Source organism: Phocoena phocoena, chromosome X (genome assembly GCF_963924675.1).
Source record: "Phocoena phocoena chromosome X, mPhoPho1.1, whole genome shotgun sequence".
NCBI classification, from domain to species: domain Eukaryota; kingdom Metazoa; phylum Chordata; class Mammalia; order Artiodactyla; family Phocoenidae; genus Phocoena; species Phocoena phocoena.
In genome coordinates, this window is record NC_089240.1 from 93,889,413 (window position 1) to 93,916,330 (window position 26,918).

General features: G+C 39.9%; 1 protein-coding gene across 4 annotated transcripts in view; it reads left to right on the forward strand.

Annotated features, from left to right (window-relative positions):
- Nucleotides 1–26,918, forward strand: part of PAK3 (p21 (RAC1) activated kinase 3) — an 88,048-nt gene that overhangs the window by 37,474 nt on the left and 23,656 nt on the right. For all 4 annotated transcript variants that reach the window (XM_065901081.1, XM_065901082.1, XM_065901083.1 and 1 more), the window contains 3 exons: nt 173–338; nt 8,153–8,216; nt 26,861–26,909. In XM_065901081.1, the coding sequence (XP_065757153.1) occupies nt 173–338; nt 8,153–8,216; nt 26,861–26,909 (279 nt within the window). The remainder of the gene's footprint in view (nt 1–172; nt 339–8,152; nt 8,217–26,860; nt 26,910–26,918) is intronic.

A 26,918-nucleotide genomic window follows, 5' to 3' on the forward strand; every position in this document is an offset into this window, starting at 1 on the left:
TCTAACAATTATGAAAGTACATGATAATAAATCATTGTGTGTATGTGTAAAAAAACAAGAGTGAACCATATGTAAACTATGGACTTTGAGTGATCCTGATGTGTCAATGTAGGTTCATCAATTGTAGCATTATTTTGGTCTTTAATCTGTAACCAGATTTTTTGTCTTTAAGATCTACACTCGTTCCGTGGTTGAATCCATTGCTTCACCAGCAGCACCAAATAAAGAGGTCACACCACCTTCTGCTGAGAACGCCAATTCCAGTACTTTGTATAGAAACACAGATCGGCAAAGGAAAAAATCCAAGATGACAGATGAGGAGATCCTAGAGAAGCTAAGTGAGTTGTTTTTTGTTTTGCCATCATTAGTTTCTTCATGAGAGGGTTTCTCCACCTAGAGTGGGGATTGAACCTTTAAAAATTTGAACCTGCTTGCATGAACTCCAGGCTCCCTGACATCACAAGATGAAAAGTTTGAGACTCACTATGTATTCCAGATCACCCCCTCCCTCATACTCCTAATTGCACAAAAACCAAGCATTTTCACTTGAAAGACATCAAGTAAGGTGAAAACTTCACTAAATGAATTAAGTAGTAAGTTTTATTTTAAGATTATACCCCCAAAGGGGATCAGTCTGGTGAAAAACATCTTATGATCATACCCCCAGGGGCCCCCACCTGATCAATCGTGATGGGTAGTTCAACCTCAAAGCCCAACACTGTCAATCAAATGGGTGGCCACGATAAAATTGCCTTTTCTCTTAATTTAGGAACATTGCTATGTGGACAGGGAGGCAGGGCCAGCAAATGCTCACAGCCTCCTTCCTGCAGTGTCATTAGTGTACCCAGTGTACCCAGTGTCATTAGTGTACCCAGGCTTGTGCATACACACTCGCTCCATTTTACAAAACACTCCTCTTCCACTTAGCTTTCTGAGTCAAAGAGATTTAAAAAAAAAATCCTCTGTTGAAAAGAGTCAAAGTTCTGTGAAGCACATTCATTAAACTCATACTACAAAAGCATCTAACAAATCACTAGTTATCTACAGTTCGTGCCTCCAATCTGACTAACTCCTACTCATCCTTCAAACCTCAGCGCAAAAGACACCTCCTCAGGAAAGCCCTCCTTGTCTCTCTCAGTCTGAGTCAATGGACCTTCTTTTCACTGCCTTTACTGCAGCAAATATCACACTGTACTTGTCTGTCTCCTTCACTAGACTGGGAGCTCTTTAAAGACAGAGACTGTGCCTTCTTTTCCCGTACATCCAGCTCTAATAAAGTGCCTGGTACAGAAAGGCACTTAACGGATGCTTGTTGATTGAATGGGTGAAAAAATGAGCAGACAAATGCATCTTTACTGGGTTCCTACTTACGTGTTCTATGCCAGAGTCTTTGGAGGAAACCATAGAAAAAACAATTTCCTGATATTAAGAAACTTACAATTTTATTTGGAAGATAAGATTTAATAGTGTGATACAATGAGAGAATAGGAGGCCATCTTGTTTCATGCAACTGTCTGTCTAAAAGAACTCAGGAAAGGAAGAGAGCGGTGCAGGCTATAGGCCACAGGAAGACTCTGCAGAGGTGGTCGTAGGGCCATTTTGCCCTCCAGGGGACATTTGGCAATATCTGGAGGCATGTTTATTGTCACAGCACAGGGAATGCCACTGGCATCTAGTGGATGGAGGCTAAGGATGCTTATAAACACTCTATAATGCAAAGGGTAGCCTCCTTCCTTTCCCCTCTGCGACAAAGAATTATTCAGCCCCAAATGTCAACAGTGCTGATGTTGAGACAGTCTGACACAGAGGTATTTGGAAAGGCAAAGGTTTGGGTTGCAGTTGTCAGCGCTCAGAACTGGAATTGAGGGACTTTAGCCAACCGACTTTACTGTACACGATCAAACATGCCTCTAGTGCTAATACCACCTCTTTCCTTAATAACAACAGCAATAATTCCCATTTATTAAGTGCCTTCTCTGCTGACCACTTCACATACATTATCAAGTTTAATTTTCACAGTAATCCTTTATGGTAGATTTTCATAGCCTCGTTTTATAGATCAGTGAAAGTACGCCTCCAAAAGCTGGAGTGACCAGATCACCAAACTAATGAGTGGCAGAGCCAGAGTTGGAATTCATATCTGTTTGCCTTCAAAGCTTATACTGTTTCCATTACCCACTTTGCTTCTGCATTTGCCAGCTGTCTGTTTGTGTAAAAAGGAAGGAATAAAGGAAAGAATTGCCTGGATAATTTCAGTTCAAGTATTCAGACAATTGCCTCAGTTTTTTTCCTTTACTTTACAAGACCTGTGAGAATATATCAGATTTTAAAAATCTAGCAGCCTCGCTTTAGTAAAATTGATTATTTGATAACTGTTTCAAGTCTCAGTAGATTTATTATAATGAAAATACATTTATAGCTTTCTTAAGTTCACTGACAGAGAAACAGGCATTATTTTGAGGCGGGGGCAAGATCTTGTTTTGCTTGCAAACTGTAAGGGTTCTGGAGCTGTGGTTTTTGTAATTTGTTGTTTATTCTGCCCTACACTGAGCAACATGATGAAGAGGGAAAAGCCATGTTTGATTACATTTTTAATTAAGAATTAAGTCAGTTTTTTTCTCTATTGGAGAATGCTTGGGCCTAGAGAGAATCTTTTTCCCTCCAGCCTGTGGGCCACCTGCAACTCTCAACCCTACCTTGTGCTCACAGATGTCGGCAGGGCACACCTGCCAAGAAATGGAGGAGTGTTTTTCATGAAGCAAATCCAGGCTGAGCTTTACTGCAAAGTCTGTCTTTCCTGCTTCTGCTTCACCATCACCCTCTCTGGGCCCTGTCTCTGCCACTTACTCGCTTATATAACCTTAAGCTAGTTATTTAACCCCTCTGAACCTTCATTTCTTATTGACCAAATGGGGATGAGAATCGTAACTACATTTTAGGACTCTGTCTACAGGATGGATTTTATGTAGCCCAACCTATGGCTAAGAGGACAGGTACTGGCGTCAGAAAGGCCCAGATTCAAATCACAAGCCCATTGCTCCCAGCTGTGTCACTTTAGGCAAGTTATTTTAACTTTTCTGGACCTCTTTTTCCTCATTAAGAAAAATGGGGATAATAATGGTACCAACCTTAGAGCATTATGATAATTCAGTGAGAATAATGTATGTAAAAACCTCCAGCAACAGTACTTGGTACACAATAGGTGCTCAATAAATGGTAGTTACTATTTTATTACATGAATATAAAGCCTTATTAAGATAATACAACAGGACAGACTTTGAAGTGAATCATAACTGAGTCTGAGTGAGTCATAGACCCAGACCAGCTGTGTGTCCTTAGACAAGTCACTGAACTCCTCTAAAATTTAGTGTCTTCATCTGAAAAATGGAGACGATTGTACTGGTATAATGGGGATTTTGTGAGGACCAAACGAGGCAAAGTATGTAAGCCACCCAGCACAATAAATAGTTGCTTAGAATTATTATGCTGTGTTTTCCACCATGAGAGCAACCGTATTTTTCACTATAAAAAATTGGGGGGGCTTCCCTGGCGGCACAGTGGTTGAGAGTCCGCCTGCCGATGCAGGGGACACGGGTTCGTGCCCCGGTCTGGGAAGATCCCACATGCCGCGGAGCAGCTGGGCCCGTGAGCCATGGCCACTGAGCCTGCGCGTCCGGAGCCTGTGCTCCGCAACGGGAGAAGCCACAACAGTGAGAGGCCCGCGTACCGCAAAAAAAAAAAAAAAAAAAAAAAAAAAAATCGGGGCCTAGGATATTCAGGGGGACAGAATGTTTGAAGCCGGCAATAATCCCAGATGTATGGGCCCTGTACAGCAATCACTGAGGAGGAGGGGCTTGGGGAAGGAGTAAAGGAGCCTGTACTAAGAGGCAAAGGAGAGGGAAAAGGGAGACAGGGAGGTAGGAAAATGGCCTACGGCCCATACCAGGGTGGACCCCACCATAAGCGTGGGGAGGAGGGGAGGGCGGCCTCACCTTCAGTCTCAGGGATCTGATTACTATGACGTGGGCAGCCCAGACCGCAGAGCTGTCAGGCTATTCTTCTTCCACACAGATACTGATTGTGGGAGCCAGACCATGGGATCATTAATGGCTGAAATGAACAGATCATCTTTCAGTTTTACACAGACAGATAGCCTGGGTCTGCCTTGTTCATTGTGGTCTGGTCTGAATCTGCTGGAAAATAAAGAAACCCCTACATTTTAGTGAAATTTTTCAAAAGGTGCTGTCAGCAGAATTGTGCAATCACCTCCTCCTCTAGTCCCTCCCCTCCCCCAGCATTCCCCACTCAAAACTCTTTCTCCGAATCCCCCCTCAGATAGAACTAATATTAGTTTAGAGAGTTCTTTTGCTTTTTCTCAGAAATCAAAAGCTTCATTATGCCAAACAGACAGTCTTTTAATGCTTGGAGTTCAACTTAGTTTCCTTGATATGTAGGAGAACACACTGATGGGCTTTTCTGTCACTGAAACCATATCATGAAGCCTATTTTCAAACACTAGTATTTAGTGATTTCTTAAATCCTTGTACTTTAAAGCGAATGGTTTGTTTCTCGTTTAGGAAATTGCTCTGGTTGGAAGTTGTTCTGGTACTGCGATCATTTTTTCCTTTTGATGTTGAGTTGCTGATTTTTGTCTCTTTATCCCTATTGTGTACCAATGTTTTCTCCTTTCTTTAGTATAATTTGTGAACACAAATTATAATGGCTCTGATGAAAGAGGTCACTGTAAAAGCTTGTTTTGTAATTCGGAATTGTACACAAGGCCTGCTGTTCACTTTCTTAGCATCAGTAGATGGCAGCACACACGCTCCTGTGACCGGTAATGGGCATGAGGACGCCATTTTATTAGAATAGCAGTTAAATTCAGAAGCAGAAGCGCATCAAAATGGTTGTCTTTTGGTAATCCTCATGAAAGGATTTATTCCCAGTTGTTGTTGTTGTTGTTTTTATCCTGCATACCATGGAAATAAAAGTTGAATAACTTACTGCCATAAAGCCTCATTAATAGAGACACAGATGTAGAGAACAGATGTATGGACACCAAGGGGGGGAAAGCAAGGCGTCGGAACAGAGAAGGGAAATTATTAACTTTATTCCAAAAAAAATCAGGGAAGGCTTTCTAGAGGAGGCATAACTGAAGCTGAGTTGAAGCGTGAATAAGGACTTGCCAGGAAGAAAACTTAAGAAGGACATTGCAGGCAGAGAATAGCATGTAAAGAAAGTATAAAAGTATATGGTTGGGAACATTAACTTATTCAGCGCCACTTGAATATATCAGTAGAATTGGTGGTGGATATGGCGACTGGAGTTTTAAGAGAGGGAGCCAAGTCGCTAAGCAGGATCTGATCATGAGCTACAATTCGTTTGTTATGGTGAGAACGTAAGGTTCTAGTGGGGAAGTGGGGAAGATGAGATGGAGAATGAAGCAAGAGCCAGATACAAAGAACCTTGCATTCCATGCCAAGGAGTTTGAGCTTTACCCTGTAAGTGTTGAGGAAGCGTCCAGGACCCCTGAACCAGAGAATCACGTGATCAGGTCTGCACTTAGAGCATCCTGACATAGGTGTGGAGCCTGGACTCGAGTGGGCAGAGGCTGGAAATTCTGAATCCAGTTAGGAGGCTGTCGGAATAGCCCAAACAAAAAATGGTGAGGGCCTAACTAGAACAGTAGTAATGAGGAGACGACAGATTCAAAGAGTATCTAGGAGGTTAACAGATAGAGGCCCGGGACTCAGCGGACAGCTACACACATGGGGAGTGAAGGTAAGGGATAAGTCAGGGTGACTCCCAGATCTCTGACTCGGGCTACTGAGTAGACAGATAGTTGTACCATTGACTGAGATTGGGAATACAAGAGGAAAAGAATTACAACGACTCACATATCGTGACTCTTATTTAACCTAACTGAAACATGGACTTCTCTTACGAAAAACAAGCAACAACAAACCTAACAGCCATGGATGAGCAATCCATGAATGAAACACTTTTTTTTCCAGGTATACTGTCTACTGGTAGGTCTGAATTAAGTTGTTCACTAGCCCAGAAAACAGATCACGTCTAAATTAGCACGAAGTATCGTCTGTAGCACACAGTTTAGCTCTTGAATACGTATTTGCTTGTTCACATTCATTTAGTCAGCAAATTCAGTGGCAGCCACTGTTCTGGGCACTGAAGTTACAGGGATGAAATGACGACAAGCTTCCTGCCCTCAAAAAGAAGCATGTAAGTCTCATTAGAATGATCAGAGAAGAATATTGACATTACACTTAAATAATAAATAGGAATTCATGGGTTTGATAGGAAAGGGAAGGGGGGAGCATGTCTAAAGACCAAAGCCTTGGATAGTGATGGTGTTGCTAGGATATAAAGTCGGAGGGACGGAGAGGAAAGGAATAATATGAGGTTAGACTGGTTAGGTAGGAGCTAGATGCTGCTGGATGGTAAAGGGCCTTCTATGCCAGACTAAGAAATTTGAAATTGATCCTGTAGTAAGGGGGAACTTTTGACGATTTATGGATAATGGAGTGAAATCACTCTGAAGTAGGCTGACCTCACATCTCAGTTTATCCAAGACAGTCTTCGTTTATGAGTTACATGGTTGCCCTATTCCAAAGGCATTGTGGACAAGGAATTAGAGAAGGCAGAGTTGAGAGGTAGGTAACGACGAGCACAATTGTTTGAACAAGAGATGTTGAGAACCTGAACAATGGCAGTGGCCGTGGGTATGAAGAGGAGGGAATGGATAAGAGTGACAATTAGGAGATAGACTCCACAGACCTTCTCTTGATTAGTTCATGTGTATAAATCTTGTTCTACTAACTGACTCTACACTTCTTTGAATAGGGGCCATGTCAGTAAGATATAACTTAAAGGTAATGATACTGATTTTTGCTTCCATAAGGAAAGAAGGGAGGGCCAGAAGTATCCAAATAAATGATCCCCTTCAAAGTAGTCCACTTGAGAACTTATTCCCACGATGCTGCCATGGCACGGAATTTTTCTGTACCTATTTGAGCATTGCATTGGAGAGTCAATGTCACTTCCTTTAGATTTATTCTGAGTGGTGGCAAGTATTGATCCTCTGAGTAGTGGACTGGAAATTTTGAAATTGCAAAAACCAATATTTTTTCCCAGAGCCAAACATGATCAATTAGTGGTTTTCTTGTGTGGCTTGTAAACTTACTCCACAATGTTTGGAACAGCCTATAGAAACAGAAAGTAGGTGAGTGGTTGCCTAGGGATGGGTTGGTAAGCAAAGAGGGGATCAAGAGTGACTGCTAACAGGTACAAGATTTCTTTCTAGGATGATAAAGATGTTCTAAAATGAGATCATGGTAAAATTTCGTAAATGTGCACAACTCTAAAAATTACTAAAAGCCACTGAATTGTACACTTTGAGTGAACTTTATGGTATGGAAATCATATCTCAGTAAAGCTGTTAAAAATGTTTGGAGTGCTAATTAGGGGCCTAGGCTCAGGGATGTATGGAGCTATTTCAGGATTTTATTTTATAATCGTACAAATTTTTATTAAGGTATAGTTGTTTTACAATATTATATTAGTTTCAGGTATACAGGGATATAAGTTTTTTAAAAACAGTAAGCCTCATTACTTTATGATTAACCTTTGTTCTTTATTAGAGCCATTCCCCATCCCCCATCGCCCTTAGTGCAGTACTGGGTGCATATTAATTGCTCAAGAGATATTTGTCCAGCAAAACTGAATGTACCGTAGCACTCGATTTTACTCCAATTCAGAGAAGATGGTGATTTTATTAAATACTGTGTACAAGTCCTTAGATGTTTTAATCTCCTAATCTACAGTATCCTTTTATGGGAACTTTTTATAAATGTTGGGTTATGATCAGTCCTTCTTGTTTCCCAAACATCATCAGTTTTGAGTATAAGCATCTGGGTTATTACTACTAGTTTAATTAATATATTACTGTTTGTTACTTTAATAAAATATATCATTATCCATATAAATTATAGAAATCACATAAGAATATTGCTGTAATATTTTATTTGTCATTGACTCTGGCATCTTAAATTTTAATATTAAATAGAGGAAAATCAATCAATTGAAATCTCTCTCTCTCTCTCTCTCTCTCTCTCTCTTCCCTCCCTCCCCTCAGGAAGCATTGTGAGTGTTGGTGACCCAAAGAAAAAATACACAAGATTTGAAAAAATAGGTCAAGGGTAAGTGATTATTATGTGAACTATCAAAAGATGAGCACCAGAGACATATATTAAAATGCAATAACAGCTTGAATTTCTGGTAAATTATGCTTCTCATTTTCTAGGTTACATTCATGTTTTACATTCTTAATATTGGCCTTTCTGGCTGTCAGACTGTGAATTAACCTAGGAACATATCCTGCTGGAATCTTCACTATTGTTAGCTTAACAGTGAATTATTTACTGATGCTTTCATCCCATAGAGTTACACGATTCAAACCGATTCGTCTAGAAAAGCAGTAGAGTTATAGAAACCTCTAAGCTTGTATGAAAACCCCCTTTATCCCTGTCCCCCTCTACATCTGTATGGATGTTATGCTTAAGATCCTGTTTCATTCTCAAACTGTAAAGTGACAGAGTGATGGTAAGGAAGGTCCTGATTGAATGATCCAGAGGTGGGCAGAGTTGGCTGAGAAAGGAAGAAATAGATCAATAATCCCTAAATGGGATGGAGTGCATCATTTTCACTTAGTATGCTTGTAGGAATAAAGATTCCCAGGCTCCACTGCCAGAGATTTGATTCAGAAGTCTGGAGCGGGGCCCAGTAATCTGAACTTTGGAACAGTTCCTCAGATAATCCTGACCATCAGCTAGACCTGGAAACCAGGGGGCTAGATAATTCACCAGAGCTAACGGTGGGAGTCACCAGTTCTACAAGCCAGCTGTAATTAGACATGTTTCTCAAGGCTTAATGTGAAACTAAACAGGAGTGCCTGAGTAGGCAACAGGGTTTGAGACAGGGAAATGTTTTGTTTAAAGAGAAACGAAGCGTTCTAAAGGGGTGTCCTTAGATGGGAAATGAGACAAGATATTTAGGTGTACCAACAACTGTATGTCAGGCACCCCAGAGGTCTCCTGACTGAAACAAGGGGCTGGGAAGAAAGGGATACAGCTAATGTGCCTGCAAAATTGTGCTAGCCCCTCAGCCACTGGAGTCTGTTTTCAGATAAGGGACTGTAGGATTTCTTCAAGCACCTCACTGCTTTTCCTGGGATTCTTAGCTTCAGAAAATTATAGACTGTATATAAGCTTGACTGTTTTTGTGATTTTTTTATATTTTATTTCGTTTTCCCCCTAGCTTTTTTACTAAAGTTTCTTTTGAAATTGCCAACTTATCTCGGGAAATAAGGGAAAACATTCGTTAGACATTTTGGCTAGAGGGTAAGAGGGACACTCTTGGGGACTGTGCCTGGTGGGAATCAAGGTGAGAAGACCCTAAGAAGGAGGCAGAAACTAAGGGAGAAATATATGGCCAAGTGTCTTCTTGCAGTGGAAACCGTAATTTTGCTGCATTTAAACTTTCTAGGAGGGCAAAATATATACCTGTTTGTGCTCTCGCTTCTTTCTTTGTCATTTGCTGTCACGGGTATTCTCCCGTGCTCATAAAAAAAGGTTTTGTGGTCTCTAGAGGGCCCCTAAAACTTAACAAGTCAAATAGTATTTCTGCCCATTGCTCTGGGACAGTGCTGTCCCCTAGAACATTCTGTGATGATAGAGATGTTCTACATCTGCGCTGTCCTATATGATAGCCACTAACGTTATGGCTGTGGAGCACTTGAAATGTGTCTAGTGCAAATGAGAGACTGTATTTATTTGAATTAATTTGTTTGTTCAGCGCACACTTTTATTGAACACCAGCTATATGCCAGGCACTGTGTTAAACGCGAGAGAAGCAGAGCTCACTAATGATAGTGTGGGCCCTCAAGGAACTTACAGTCTATAGTGATGAATGCTTGAAGAGGCTAAATAGGGTACCTTGGGTGACATGCTTACTCAATTCACCTAAGTGCAGGGTAGGGCTGGCTTCTGTAGCCCTACAAATAACTCCATTATTTCACCTGGAGTTTTCCTCCTTAACTTCTAGTGAGCTAGAAGTTCCAGTGAACTGGTTGCTTTACTTAAGTCAGGAAGCCGTGCCTTCTCAAGTCCATGTACAAACCTCAGCTCACTTTCTTTTTGTCCAAAAGGTTAACACCACAAGGCAGGTTAAAAAAAACACAGTATTTTGTACTTAAGGTGACTTGGAAGGCAAAAGTTACCTTTTAGATTTTAGTTTAATCTAGTTGGATCTTTGATGGAGCTAACAATAGGAAGTGATACACAATCCATAGAGAAGTAGCATTCCAGATCTTTGCCGTCCAATATGATAGCCATGGGTAAGCTACAAGTATAAAACATGCACCTGATTTCCAAAAGTTACTATGAAATAAACAATGCAAAATATCATATTAATAAATGTTATATTGGTTACATGCTGAAATATTTTACATACTTTGTGTTAAATAAAATACATTATTAAAATTAATTTCACCTTTTGAGCTTTTGAAAATAGAGTTTCCCCCAAATATAAAATATGGTTCACATCATACGTCTAATGGACAAACACGGCCCTAGTTGTAGGTTTAAATGGGCGCTGTTTATTTATTCATAAAGTGTTTTTATACTCGGAGTTGTCTTTTGAGGAGCGGAAAATGTTATAATTTTGTTTTCATTACTCATTCTCACTTAGACCCAACTGAGCCAAAAATATCATTACATTTAGAAAAGAAAAAAAAGTAAGAGATGGTTTCAAATATCTCCCAGATACTAGGTAATGAAGCAAGACTGATTCCTCCAAGAACAAAGATCAGGCTGCCAAACAACTTGGCATACCAAAGAGATTTCCCCTCCTGGTTGTTATTTATGCCTCTGACCTCTGAAGGTGCAAAAGGAAAGTTCTCTATTTCTGCATACCTTTGTAAAGCCTTTATAATCTAAAATGAAAAATCAGAGGAGAAATCCTGCTCGCCGCTGCGGAAGGTTCTCTTTGATATTCCCAGCAAGTTCATCCTTTTCGAGAATTGATGAAACCAGCAGAGAGTTCACTCATAGACCCCCTTCAACTTTTAAATAAACCCTTAGAGGGTGGGAGTCTTTTTGATTTATCCTTTTGTCGCCTTTACTGTCTAGCATAGTGCTGTTGTACTTGGTGGATCCCCCCAAAACAATTTTGTACAGTTTCGATCAACAGTCAGAGTTCATTTGGCCAAGCTCAGGGATTTACAGAGCTTCCCCTGTCTGCATCCCCATCTCTCTGGATCTGTTTTTGCCTCAATAAATATTTGTTGAACTAATGAAAATGTTTGTCTTTCTAGCTCTCCCTTTCCTCTGTCCTCTGTCTTTTCATGAGTATATACATGTATATCTTGCTCTTTCTGTCTCTGTTTTTTGCAGTGTGTCTTTAACTGTTTCTCATAATCACTAGATCAGCCTCACCACATCTGATTTTGTTCTCCTTTGGGTATTTGTGTGTGCTGCATGTCTGTCTTTTTCATCCATGTTGGCTTCACCTTCTGCCCATTTTCACACACACACCCAACCAAAATGGTCATAAAATCAAGATGTAATTATGTAGCTTTTTAAGATATAAGCTAGTAACTTAAATCTATTTATCTACTGTAACTCTATCGTTTATTTAATTAACGAATTATTTTTTTTCATTTTTGGTAGATTTTTGTTCTCTGTTCTTAATTTTTAAAGGGATGAGCAAGATACTGTTGTATTTCTTTCTAGACCAGAAAAGAACCCACTTAAATTAATTTTTCTTTTACTTAAATTGCTCTCAATGGATTTTCCCATGAATTATTGACCAAGTTAGATAAACTAGTCTCTACTCTCAATTTATAGAGTTTTTTTTTTCTTTTCATTGATGGTGACATTCAAACCTATGTCCGTAATCATTTGGAGCTAGGAATAATCAGCCCCAGTATTCCATTTTTAGCTCCCTGGAGCACAGCAGCTTACTCTTGGGAGCTGGATTTGAGAGGAACCTCTCCATTAATCACCCTCATCTACTTGGAAAACAACATTTTTCCAGCATGGGTTTCTGCCATCCCAGCATTCAGGCCTGGGGCCAGAGAATTGGGCTCCATTTTCCATAAATCAAATTCAGAATTGCATGTCTAATCATTTGAGGCCATAGCTGTGAGTGGAAAGCTAAAAATGGCATTATTTCATCAGGTTTGCTGTGAAAAGTGTTCTGTATGTGGTCACCAAATCTAAATATTTTGAGCAGATATATGTAAAGTTTTAAAAAAAACAGAAAGAAAGAAAAAGGGACTGGTACCCCCCAAAATATCATTAACTTGACAATATGAGTTTGTCAGAAATACATCTGGTGGAGACTTAAAGAATCTTCACTCTTTAGGATACTTATATGAAAGAACTTGTTTAATAAATGAGGTAGGGTGAGACAGCAAAATTAAATATTTATTTTCAGTCAACAGCCATCATTGGCAAACCTGTGTAATTCCTGAGTAAGCAGTAGCTATGTAACAGAGGGCTGAATTCACGAACATTGGCAGCTGTCCGAACATATTTCTCATTAATATATTTGAATTCATTTTAAGGTCTTTCCTTAAATGAGAATGCACTGAACAACAGACTCTTTTTCTCTTTGAGGTTTTCATTTGTTTTTTCTTCAACATTATAATAAAACAAATATTTTTGAGGAAGCAGCTCAGAGGAAATGGTTTGGATCCAGTTCAACAAATAACGTGTTTCCTTCAGCGAACTTTTGTTGAGGGCCTACTATGTGTAGTGCAGAGTAGTAGTTAAGAACCAGGTTCTGAACATTTGACGGGGAGAAACGGAAAGTTGTATCGAGAAATAAGCGGGTCCGCCCTACTCCCAAATGCGTGTACCTTTCCCCCCATACTTATCCACACACTATCTTCACTGTCATCTCCCCCATGAATCTCTCTCTCTGGCTACCCCAGCCCTAACTCATCTTTTCTGTGTATGTCCTGAGTCCTACAGCTTTGATCCACACAGGCATGTCTACACTACTTATATCATAGCTTGTCTAGACATGTAAAATTGCTTGAAACTTTGAAAACCATGATGGAATAAAGGGAGAATTTTTGGGAAATTTGAAGAGAAAGACAGAGTCCAGATTCTGAAATCAGAAGGCTGTGGGCAAGTTATTTAGTTTCTTTAAGCACCAGTTTTCTGTCATTGTAAGCAGAATTCACATACCTCATAAGGTTGTGAGAAATGAATGAGAGAAGGTATTTAAAGTGCTTTGCACAGTACATGGCACATAGTGGAGGACTCCATAAACGGTAAGTTATTTTTAGGGGTAAAAGTCACACCCACAGTTACAATTATTATATAGAGCAAAATATAGTAAGTAATGTAATGTAATTATAAAGAGCTATGGGGTGGCTTCCCTGGTGGCGCAGTGGTTGAGAGTCCGCCTGCCAATGTAGGGGACGCAGGTTCGTGCCCCGGTCCGGGAAGATCGTACATGCCGCGGAGCGGCTGGGCCCGTGAGCCATGGCCGCTGAGCCTGCGCGTCCGGAGCCTGTGCTCCGCGACGGGAGAAGCCGCAGCGGTGAGAGGCCCCGTGTACCGCAAAGAAAAAAAAGAAAAGCTATGGGGACAGATCATTTATAGCCATGGAGGAGATATGATGAAGAACTCTTCAAGGAGGGTGCGTTTGAATAGTGACTTGAGAAGGTGTGGGATTTAACAAATTGGGATTATGGGAAGTTTCCGTTGAAGAAAACGAAACGAAAACTCACTTCAGACTGTAGGTTTCATTCATTTTGATATCCCTAGGGCGTGCAACGATGTCTGGCATAGAGTAAATACTCAGCAAGTATTGGATGAATGAGTATCAAAAAGACCAGAAGAATTAAATCAAGAATTCCAATTCTATAGACAGTCAGAGGTACAGTTTGGCAGGGAAATTAACAGGAAATAATGCTAGAAAGATCAGTTGGGGCTGTGTTATGGAACAAATTGAGAGATACAAGCAATACTGTGGGGTGTTATATTTGTTTGTTTGTTTGGGTTTAATTCTTTTAAGTAGATAATACTTGGACATGGTATAACATTCAGAAGGGACAGAGGAGTAGACAGTGAAAAGTAAGTGTCCCTCCAACCCTTTTCCCTCAGCCTCCCAGTTATCCTGCACAAAGGAAACTTCCAAAAAGATGTTTCTGGTTTCATATGTAATATTTTCATAGAATCTCTGCGCACATACACGGACCTACAAACACACACACATACACACGTGTGCAAGTGCGCTCACACATACCATGTATGCTCAAATATTAGGTGGTGCACTGTGTTTTAACTCACCTAAATACACAAACTCTCAGATATGTCAATAAATGGTGAATGTCTACTTGTGATGTTTAACTTGTTAATTCACCCTTATTTACATATTTAAAACCACACATTGTATAAAATCATGTATAAGTTAGGAGAGATTTTTCTACTCTCACATTTCACGAGCGGTATAATTCAAAATCTGCCTCTACATCTGTATTGTTTTTGTAATCCCAGAGCCCCTTTTTGAGTCCCCCAGCAGTTAGCTAAGTACATCATCTGACTTCCCTCTAAGATCTTTGAGATAAAATATTTTTTAATCTACATATGATTCTGTGCCTGGATATTTTATTCCTAGTTACAATTACCCATTTATACAACATTCAGATGATTGTTTTCCAAATCTGTCCTGTAGGTGTATATTTAAATCTTCACAACGTAACTTTCTACTATATCACTTTTTAAAGTTTCTGTTACAAATGTTCAGACTTACACAAGAGTAGAGAAAATAGTATAGGACCTCCCATATTCTTATGACCCAAATTCAACATTTATCAATGTTTTTAATATAATCACGATGCCGTTATAACGCAAGAGGGAAGAGATATGGGAACATATGTATATGTATAACTGATTCACTTTGTTAGAAAGCAGAAACTAACACACCATTGTAAAGCAATTATACTCCAATAAAGATGTAAAAATAAATTAATTAAATAAATAAAAATATAACGCATATATATAAAAATTTAACCTCTAACACCCAGTCGATAATCAGAGTTGTCCAGTTGTCTCAAAAATGCAGTTTGTATAGTTGATTTGTTCAAATCAGCATCCAAAAAAGATTCACATATCACATTTGGCTGTGTCTCTTAAGTCTCTGTGCTCTAAAGCATCGGCCTTCTTTTACCACTACCACTGACGTACTGAAGAAACTCATCAGCATCTTGTAGAATATACACTTTCTGGATTTGTCTATTAGTTTCATTTGATGCCATTTATCTTGCTCCCATATTTCCTGTATTTCCTATAAATGGCAGTTAGATCTAGAAGCTTAACTAGGCTGAGGTTCAATTTTTGGCAAGGTTTCTTCATAGGTGGTGGTGCTATATGTTTCATATTATATGTGTCAGGAGGTACAGTGTCTAATTGTCCCATATTTTAGTGATGAGTAGATTGATCAGAAGATTCAGTGGGTGATTGTCCCCTCCACTGCAAAGTTGCCATCAGCCTTTCATCTAATGATTTCATCTATTGATGATTATTGCCCAGATCAATTATTTCATGAGGGGTTAACAGAATGGCAATTTTCCAATTCTATCATTCCTTCTACACTTATCAGTTAAAATACTTTTGTATTTTAGGGAGTCTTTGATTACCCTGAAATATAGTTCATACAGGGAAATCAAGATAAATGCTTAATTTTTAAATTGCCCGTATTCAGTGTAAGATGTTGGTACCCAAGCTACTTCCAAAAGTGTCCAATGAAAGGTGTTTTGATTTTTTTTAAGTGGGAGAAGAAGGCATTATCTTTTATTTAAAAAAATATCTTTATAAACTCATGCATTTTTTATGTTTTCAATTTGTTTCAGTTAATCTCATTTATTATTGTTTTTGATGGTCAAACTGTCCCATCTTTGGCTACTGGGAGCCCTTTTCAGTGCATTAATTTGAAAGTGACCTTTAAAAAGCTTGTTTATGATATCTAACACCTGCAGTTATGAGATCATACCTTTATTTACATCATCTCTCCTAAACCATACTTTATGGATAAAAATAAATGGATATGGAGAATTACTACATTACATGAGCGATTTTACAAGGATTTGAATACAAGGCAATTCCCTTTTTCTCCTGAGGAAAAAATTGGGGGAGAGCCCCTTACCTTGTATTTGGGTATACATGGTACATTCCTCCTTGTGTGTGTGTGTGTGTGTGTGTGTGTGTGTGTGTGTGTGCGCACGCACGCACGCACACACGATGCATGTATTTTTTTTTTTTTTTTTTTTTTTTTGTGGTACGCGGGCCTCTCACTATTGTGGCCTCTCCCGTTGCGGAGCACAGGCTCCGGACGCGCAGGCCCAGCGGCCATGGATCACGGGCCCAGCCGCTCCGCGGCATGTGGGATCCTCCCGGACCGGGGCACGAACCCGCGTCCCCTGCATCGGCAGGCGGACTCCCAACCACTGCGCCACCAGGGAAGCCCCGATGCATGTATTTTTAACACAAATGTTAAAACATTATATATCTCCTTTTCTATTATGTGCCTATGTCTTAGAGATGGTTCCATGTTCATACCTCATTCTTTTTAACAGAGGCACAGTGTTTCGTTGTTTGGATGTACCATACTTTATTTAATTAGGCCCCCATCGGTAGACATTTAGTTTGTTTCCGATATTTTGCTGCTATAAACAAGGCTTCAGTGAAGATCCTGACAAGCCATTTCATACATATGCGAATTTATCATTAGGATAAATTCCTAAAAGTGGAATTGTTACATTAAAGGATATGTGCATTTTTCATTTCCAAGTTGCCCTCCATAGAGGTTGTTCCATTTAACACTCCCACCAGCAATGTTTGAGGGTGCCTGTTTGTCCACACTCTCGCCAACACAACCGTGTTCAAATATGTGGGATTTTAGTACCATAATAAAAACTGTCCCCACACTGATCTTCAAAGGGGAAGGTGTTTAAGAAAGGAATTCTAACAAGAAATTATGTGTCGAAACAAAAGGCTATCCTGAAGAATCCATTCGTCGATATAGCCCATGTTTGTATTACGCCAAGGTATCTTTTGTTGCATGTGGTATCTCTTCGTATAGATTAGATCAGCCAAGCAGCTACATTTGTCAGCAACTGACAGTGGGAGCATTTCTTGAAATCATTTTCCTCCTATGCATAAAGATATGTATCCGACCAAAGGAATTTTTATCTAACATTTGGGTCTTTGCCAATCGTATCATTATGTAGAATGATGATATGACCAACTCATCAGTAATGGCAAACAAACATTTTTTGGAAGCCCCCAATCCCCATCCCTCTAAATTAATTTTAGTTTTAATGCTTGAGAAAGTAAATATATCATGTTAGATATTTTTCAGACTTATCTCTGCTACTCAGTGAGGAGCCCTCTTTTTCTTAACTAACTCTAACATGACGTTCCCATATGGAAGACGAATATTTTTGAAACTTGTTTCTTAAAGGACTTGATGAATAACAGCTTGTTTTGCAAATCTGACAAAGTAGTGTACAGCATAGAACTCAGGGATAAGTGCTGAGAATAAAGTGCTCTGACTTGTTTTTCTTTGCTCAAGAAACTGTGGGCAAGAGCAGAAGTGGTGTCTAGAGTGCTTACCGAAGCGATTCTTTGGGTGAGACCACCCACCCCAAAAGTATTTGCTTCCTCATCAGATCTATTTTGGGCTGTACAAGGTAGAACACAGCTATGAGGCACTAAATAGATGTAGTCTGAGCTTCATAATAGGCTTTGTGATGAAGGGGATTGGAAATACATTAGCATTTGTGAAGAACAATGTTTATGGAGCAATGGAAGATGCTCTTTGTTCTACTTAATGCTCTTAAATGCCCAGTGTTGTGTGCTGTCCCTTGTAAAGAAAGATGATGCCACTCAATCAACCACCATTAGCAGAGTTTGCACTTCAAGTTGTTTTTTCCAGCCATAGTAATGAGCTTGTATTAAGCCACCCGCCCCCCTTTCCTGTCTAGGCCCTCTTGAAACCAGTGGCACACACTGGGAAACAGCTGCTTAGACTTAATGTCGGACTGAGTAGTTGAGAGTTAGCTGGCCTTTCCAGGGATTAAGGCCTGTAAATGTGGCCTCATTATCACGGGACTATAATCCACTGAGCTCCCTGGCACCACACCCATAATGTGTTACAGCTCTATTTAAAATTAGATGATCATGAATACTCTGGGAAAGGTCATGCCCTAGCTAAAGAACAAAAAATTCCGTTACTATTTATAATCCTAGTAATTAAAAACTGTACCCCCTGGCCCTCGCTACATTCTGCGTACTTAGAAAGGGACTTAGATAACATGATTTTTTTTGTGCAATTTTATTGTTTTTAATTTAGTGATAGTTTTTTTTGGTTTGTTTTTGTTTTGTTTTGTTTTGGTTTTTGCGTTACACGGACCTCTCACTGTTGTGGCCTCTCCCGTTGCGGAGCACAGGCTCCGGAGGCGCAGGCTCAGCGGCCATGGCTCACGGGCCCAGCCGCTCCACGCCATGTGGGATCTTCCCGGACCGGGGCACGAACCCTCGTCCCCTGCATCGGCAGGCGGACCATCAACCACTGCGCCACCAGGGAAGCCCGATAGTTTTTAGTTGAGTGGCAAATTATAGAAAGCACTCTGAATCTTTCCCTTTCTGGCAGAGTTATTGCAAGTAGTACTAACGCTGTTCCTCACCATTCCGGAGCCCTACAGGACATATGTCTCAACAAAACAAGTAAATGTATGGTAGCATTGAAAAATATATCTGTATATTTTTATATCAGGTGAATTAATACAGTGAGACAGTTTCTACATAGGGGCCTACAAGGAGTAATTGTATCTTAAATACTCGGCAGATGATAAAGTCCAGTCCTGAGCACTGATTCTGGGTCCACTTCACTCTTGGCCACGTGACCAATCTTAATTGATTCAGAAAACGGAAGAACCATCTTGTATGGTTATGCCAAAGGAATCAGACTGATCGTGCCCAGGGACAAACTAAATGGTTCACAAGGGGGCACATGGACTAAGCGAATAGAAAATTAGAGGCAAGAGAAATATTTTAGGGAGGTGGCTTAGCATAGTAGATACAAACGTGGGCTTTGGGAAGTACCACAGTTGCACTTAGCACTTAGCATTGCTGTAAAAATGCTAAAGATCTATAACAGAACATGAAATGGTGGTTAAGAGCATGGGCTCAAAACTATACAGTGGAGAAAATATAGCCTCTTCAATAAGTGGTGCTGGGAAAACTGGACAGCTACATGTAAAAGTATGAGATTAGAACACTCCCTAACACCATACACAAAAATAAGCTCAAAATGGATTAAAGACCTAAATGTAAGGCCAGAAACTATCAAACTCTTAGAGGAAAACATAGGCAGGACACTCTATGACATAAATCACAGCAAGATCCTTTCTGACCCACCTCCTAGAGAAATGGAAATAAAAACAAAAATAAACAAACGGGACCTAATGAAACTTAAAAGCTTTTGCACAGCAAAGGAAACCATAAGAAGACCAAAATACAACCCTCAGAATGGGAGAAAATATTTGCAAATGAAGCAACTGACAAAGGATTAATCTCCAAAATTTACAAGCAGCTCATGCAGCTCAATAACAAAAAAACAAACAACCCAATCCAAAAATGGGCAGAATACCTAAATAGACACTTCTCCGAAGAAGATACACAGACTGCCAACAAACACATGAAAGATTGCTCAACATCATTAATCATTAGAGAAATGCAAATCAAAACTACAATGAGATATCATCTCACACCGGTCAGAATGGCCATCATCAAAAAATCTAGAAACAATAAATGCTGGAGAAGGTGTGGAGAAAAGGAAACACTCTTGCACTGTTGGTGGGAATGTAAATTGATACAGCCACTATGGAGAACAGCATGGAGGTTCCTTAAAAAACTACAAATAGAACTACCATACGACCCAGCAATCCCACTACTGGGCATATACCCTGAGCAAACCATAATTCAAAAAGAGTCATGTACCAATATGTTCACTGCAGCTCTATTTACAATAGCCAGGACATGGAAGCAACCTAAGTGTCCATCGACAGATGAGTGGATAAAGAAGATGTGGCACATATATACAATGGAATATTACTCAGCCATAAAAAGAAACGAAATTGAGTTATTTGTAGTGAGGTGGATGGACCTAGAGACTGTCACACAGAGTGAAGTAAGTCAGAAAGAGAAATACAAATACCATATGCTAACACATTTATGTAGAATCTAAGGGGGAAAAAAATGGTCATGAAGAACCTAGGGGCAAGATGGGAATAAAGACACAGATCTACTAGAGAATGGACTTGAGGATATGGGGAGGGGGAAGGGTAAGCTGTGACAAAGTGAGAGAGTGGCATGGACATATATACACTACCAGACGTAAAATAGATAACTAGTGGGAAGCAGCCGCATAGCACAGGGAGATCAGCTCCGTGGTTTGTGACCAGCTAGAGGGGTGGGATAGGGAGGGTGGGAGGGAGGGAGACGCGAGAGGGAAGAGATATGGGAACATGTATATGTATAAGTGATTTACTTTGTTATAAAGCAGAAACTAACACACCATTGTAAAGCAATTATACTCCAATAAAGATGTTTAAAAAACTTTTTTAATTAAAAAAATGTTTTAAATACAAAAATAAATTAAAAAATGAAAGCTGCAGATGAAAAAAAAAGAGTATGGGCTGTGGAGTCGAACCAATGCTTTTTTTTTTTTACAGTATATTGGGTTTTAAAAAATTTATTAATTTTATTACTTAAAAGTTCTCCTGTATTTTCTAATTGTACTAGTATATTTTTTAACATCTTTATTGGAGTATAATTGCTTTACACTGGTGTGTTAGTTTCTGCTGTATAACAAAGTGAATCAGCTATACGTATACATATATCCCCATATCCCCTCCCTCTTGCGTCCCCCTCCCTCCCACCCTCCCTATCCCACCCCTCTAGGTGGTCACAAAGCACGGAGTTGATCTCCCTTTGCTATGCAGCTGCTTCCCACTAGCTCTCTATTTTACATTAAACCAATGGATTTTTGAGCTCAGCTGCTGACTCTAACTGTGTAACCTTGGGCAAGCTACTTACCATTTCCCAGTTCCACTTTCCCCATCTGTAAAAGGAAGATAATAGAATTGACCTCACAGGGTTGTATAGGGTGAGCATTAAGTGAGCTCATGGCATTTACATAGAGAAGGCAGAAAGTAAGGCTCAATAAATGGTACAACCTTTTCTAGCAGCAGCAGCAGTAGAAGTCAAAGTAGATGTAAAAAATAACCAACCTAAATGTGGAGTAAATCCTTGACTGTGATCTCATTAGCACCAGATTTATACTTAGGAAACCTTAAACTTGAATAATGCCCTATCCTTCTGGCTCTCTCACTCTTATTCCCATGAGGCTCTCCTCGGACCCCGTTGAGCCCTCTAGTCCTGTTGCCCTTTCCTTTTTCTCCCAGACCATGAGCTTCTTCCTAGCCCCACTGGCCTGCCCTTCTTTCCCTCCTCTAGTCTATCAATATTTCTATGCTGAAATCAGAGTGATTTATCTAAATTAGAAGTCCTACCATGTTGCTGCTTTGGCAACTACTCATGATCATGGCTTGACATTGGCTCTGAGCAGGAAACATCAAAACCTGATGAAGATTACTGATAATTAAACTGACTTGTCTTGGGAGGAAAAGGGAGAAATAGTGAATTGTTTTGTTTCTTTCTGGACCCTTTAGGCTAGATGCCAGTGTTTCCATTTGAATATTAAGTGCTTGGCCAGGTCAGGGAGAAACTGTTGATAAAGCATCTAATGTGATGCCAAGAACCCAGCAGTACACATCACACTGTAGATGAGGCCCAACAGTTGAGCAATCTGTTGGTTTAATATTCTTGAATCATACATAGTTCACTGAACTACGGTTGAATTGAATTGAATACTTGAATTCCTAGGTTCACCAAAAGATCTCTTGCTCAAAGTTAGGAGGTTTTTGTTACTTACTAGCTGTGTCCTCTTGGGCATACCCCCGAACTCTCTGTGCTTCAGATTTTTCATCTGTAGTAAGGAGATTAAACTGGATGATCTCTATATTCCCTTGAGTCCTGATAAGGCATGATTTCTTTATACCATCTGAAGGACTGAGGTTTGGAATAAGCAAAATCCCCATCATAAACAAATGTTCTCCCTATAGTAATTTGGCTTCAGTATAACTACAATGAAGGACTTCCCTGGTGGCGCAGTGGTTAAGCATCCACCTGCCAATGCAGGGGACACGGGTTCGAGCCCTGGTCCAGGAAGATCCCACATGCCGCGGAGCAACTAGGCCCGTGCACCACAACTACTGAGCCCACGTGCCACAACTGCTGAAGCCCGAGCGCCTAGAGCCCATGCTCTGCAATGAGAGAAGCCACCGCAATGAGCAGCCCGCGGTGAAGGATAAAAGGGATCGATGTAATTAAATGGCATAAAAATCAAATTGACAGTCTTGACCATTTTAGCACGCCATCCCCAATACACCAGAGAATTCGTTTTAACTGCCATCTTTGTTTGATTTCTGCCATCCTTACTGCCTAAAGTGCTGCATGATACTGACTTTTTTCTATTAAAGTGACTGACAGGTTTTATAAAGATACCCACTGAGATCCTTCAACATACCCCAGCTGTAGCAAAACTTGTCTTTTGGGAATTACTGTGGCATCTTGTTGGCTCAAAGACTGTTTCTTTGGGAGTACACAATTATTTGTCTTTGTGAACTCCACATTGTGAATAATAATAACTATTAAGCTATATTTTATTATAGTTCACTTCCCATACTTTATTAAGCACAAAAACAAAAACAAAAAACATATAACTGCTACTTAGAGAATTTGACCAGCATGAGATACGTATTGTAATCACAAGTTGCTATAATTCCAGCTAAAAGGAAATATATGTGATATTTTCATTAGCTTCATCTTAGGTAAATATCAAATTTCTGTTATGAATTTGAAACACCAAGATACCTTGGAAACTCCCAGATACTTAAAAAGATTTATAGTGATCCACAGATTGCAATTTGGGAACTTAATGAATATATTAGGTAGCAATTAACCTAATAATAATGATAAGTATTATTATTGTTAGGCAATTAGTATATGCCAGAACTGGTTTTAAACACTGTACACACTTAATCCTCCTTTAATCTTGAGCCACAGAGAGGTTAAATTATTTGCCCGGGATCACACAACTAGGAATTGGGTGGAGGATTTGAACCCAGGGAGGTTTGAGTAGATGGGGATGAAGCCTACTTCCTTAACCCCTCGGCGGCCAAAAAGTGCTTTAGTAGGTGAATAAGAAAATGAGAGAGATTCACATTTATACCAGTTGAATCTTAAATTGCTGAAATATGGACAGGCATCAGAACTGGGGTGCAGAGAAGTGCTAGGAGTGCTGACACTAAGTTCTACTCTGCAGATTCGTACCTGAGTTTGTGCATTTGTGTTGAGGATTCTACGTAGGCTGGAAGTCGGGCCAATCAATAACGTATTGGTCAGAGCAGTGAATTCCAAATGCCTAACAACATGTTTGGTGTGGGGATAGGCGGTGCGAAGTGGGCTAGGGGAGGACATCACCATTGTAAGACTGGGAACAAGAGTTGGGGGGAAGGGGGAAATGGTTCCCACCCAACAAGGGCGTATATGCAATAAGGTGGAGGAAGGGGAAGTGAGGAGAAAAGCTCGTTTTTGAGTTAATAACCTATGTTCTAGAGTTTCAGGGTCTTTAAACTCCTGTGGAGTGGGGATTTGTGGCAATTCTATACCACAGAATGCCATAAAACCCTGGCTATTGGGATTCCAGGGTTAGTACTCTAACAACTTTAAGGGAGTAAAAAACCAAGGATTTGAAAGGTAAAGCTGTGGAGATGCTAAAGACTAATCCCCCCTGTACTCTAAGTCAATCGCAATTTTAGCCCCTAGGCCAGTGGAAATGGACTTGGGGGTGGGGGGCAGAGGGGTTGAATAAGGGGAAGGCCACTTGGGCAGGAATTCAGAGCTTCCCTCCCTAGCTTTAACTTGAACAGCTCCCATTTTATATTGAGGGTTTCTGCGTGCGGCTTCATTTGATAAAGACATTCCATACTTAAAGAAAAAGGCAAAACCACTTTTCTAACGGGGGGAAAAAGGACGGAGGAGCTCCAAAAAGTGTTCAAATAGGTCAGCTTTGGCCTTTGTCCTTTTTGAAAATAGGGGCAGACACTAGCAAGGATGTTTTGGCTGGGAGATTGGGAAGGGCCAACTAACGACTCAGTAAATGTCATCCTTTACTGTGAAACCAATAACAGCAGTGGCAGCGACAAATGATAATAATAGCAGTTGCCATCTCCCCCCCACCTTTAGGAGTTTGGGATTGACATATACACACTACTGTATATAAAATAGATAATCAACAAGGACCTACTGTAGAGCACAGGGAACTCTACTCAAGATTCTGTAATAACCTATATGGGAAAAGAATCTGAAAAAGAATAGATACATGTATATGTATAACTGAATCACTTTGCTGTACGCCTGAAACTCACAGAACATTGTAAATCAACTGTACTTCAACATAAAATTAAAAAATTTTTTAAATAGCTGTTACCCTATTAAGTATCAGCTCTGATCTGGGCACAAGGCTAAATGCTTATATAAATTGTGCCATTCAATTCTCTGTAGCCCAATGAGATAGGTGCTCATTTTGCAGATGCCATCAACTTTTTTGCCTCTGAAGGAATTGTGCAAGTTGGCTACAGATATAGGAATAAACCAAGTAAAGGCATTTTTGAATCGTTCTGCAAATAGATTTAAGTAGTTGCTCAGGGCTTATGAAGCTGAAATACACACCAGGTTGAGGTGATCTATTCCTTTGAACCCAGGCAATTCTGAATTCAGAAGGACAAATCACAAACTGGCCCCTGAAATCAGGAATGTCTGATAGCTTATCTGTAGATTTAAGTAGAAGAAATGTTTCCTTCCCAGAAAGGAACGGTTTTACTTCAATTACATGTTTGCTTGCAAAGACTTTTATTAGTTTGTTCGTTGAACAAATATTTCTTGAGCACCAAATATGTGCTCTGAACCCAGAATCTCGAACATAAAATTGAGACTGATTTGTTTAATATAAGCCTCAATCCTAAGGAATGTCTGAAATTACCAAATTTAGGTAGCATCTGTTAAGTAAGTGTGATTTTTCACTCTCATTCCAATAGATATTTAAATACCCACACCGAGTGAGGAGGACAGTAGAGTTCTTAGCTTCTAGACCGTGGAATAAAAGAACCTGACAAATGAGGTAGCCCCTTTCCTGTATTTTATAGGCCAGAGAGTCAGATGGACTTGGATTTTAAACTATATAACCTTGGGCAGATTACTTAACCTCTTTGAGCCTCAGGTTCCTCACGTGTAACATGGGGTTGTAAAAGCACTTGCCTTACAGAAACATGGTAAGGATTGCCTAAGATTAAGTTCTTAGTGTAGTACCTGACACGCACAACACGCTCTGCACACGTTTACTGTTACTGTGATCACTATATTCCAAGTGAGGGGACTGAAACCCAGAAAGGGGAAGTGACTACCTCAGGATCATATAGCTTGTTGATATTAGGGCAAACGTTAGAACTCAGATCTCTGTTAGCCGTCAAATATTCCTTCTACTACGCCACCCATTTTATTCCCTAGGAGCAGGTAATGTAAACTTCCTAGGCCTGTGAGAAGTAGTTTGGCCGATCCAGGGAGAAGGGAGAAGAATAACAAGGAAATGGGTGACATAAGGAAAGACTTCCTGGACTCAGAAAGCAAAACAGCAAGGGAGAAAAATAGAAAGCAAAGGAGAAATAGCAATTACCAGAAAGTTTAGATCTTAACTGTAGCAGCATTACAATGCCTGCTGAATCATAGAACTGATCTCTATCCTAATTCCTTTATTCACCACAAATGTTTCAATGCAATTGACTAGGCTTTTCCTTTTTCATGGGGATGGGGTAGGGAGGTGGTTCAGAATGCACGTGTGTTTCACAGGAAGTTACTGTGAATTCAGCTTTACTAGACAATTTCTATTTTCAAAGCAAGGGAACCCCTTAATTGAAGTTAGAATAGAAGCATGAGTACTACTAAGACTTAAGGAATGATAGATTTTAAGACAGTAGTGGGCTGGAGTGAAACCTAAGCATAGAAGCTGTTGTGAAATTTAACAAAAAGAAAAAGATGGCTCAACAATAAAGCCACATTGTTATTGCTTTGTATAGCTACAGTGCAGGTAAGTGCAGTAAGTACCTGTACTGGGAGTGATTAATTTGTTAGACAAAGATATTCTTAAGAATTAGAAATATATGAAAAAAGCCACTCTGTCCATATGTTAAAAACAAAGATTAATTTACAGTTGCCTGAGCAAAGGATGATATAATCTTTCCTAAGGTATTTAATCAAGGACTGCAGGGTTGGTTGTGCAACGTCCAAGGAGTGTTCAAAATATTCCAGGAGTTTCCTGAAAGGAACAAGGCCATTTTGCTCAATCTATGACTGCCTAGTTCCGTGGCACACAGAAAATCTGATTGGAGCTCCTGGCCCACCAAAAGAGATACATCATGATACTTTGGGGAGCAATTACTATACAGAGTGGTTGTTCCTTTTGTACTTCATCCTTAATCTTGAGTTTTCTGATTTCCCTCTCCTGAAAATGATTACATGTAATTCCAAATAAAATATATTGATAACACTTTGATTACTTATTCATTTGATCATTTTCACCTTCACAGGGCATCAGGTACTGTTTATACAGCGCTAGACATCGCCACAGGACAGGAGGTAAGTGTT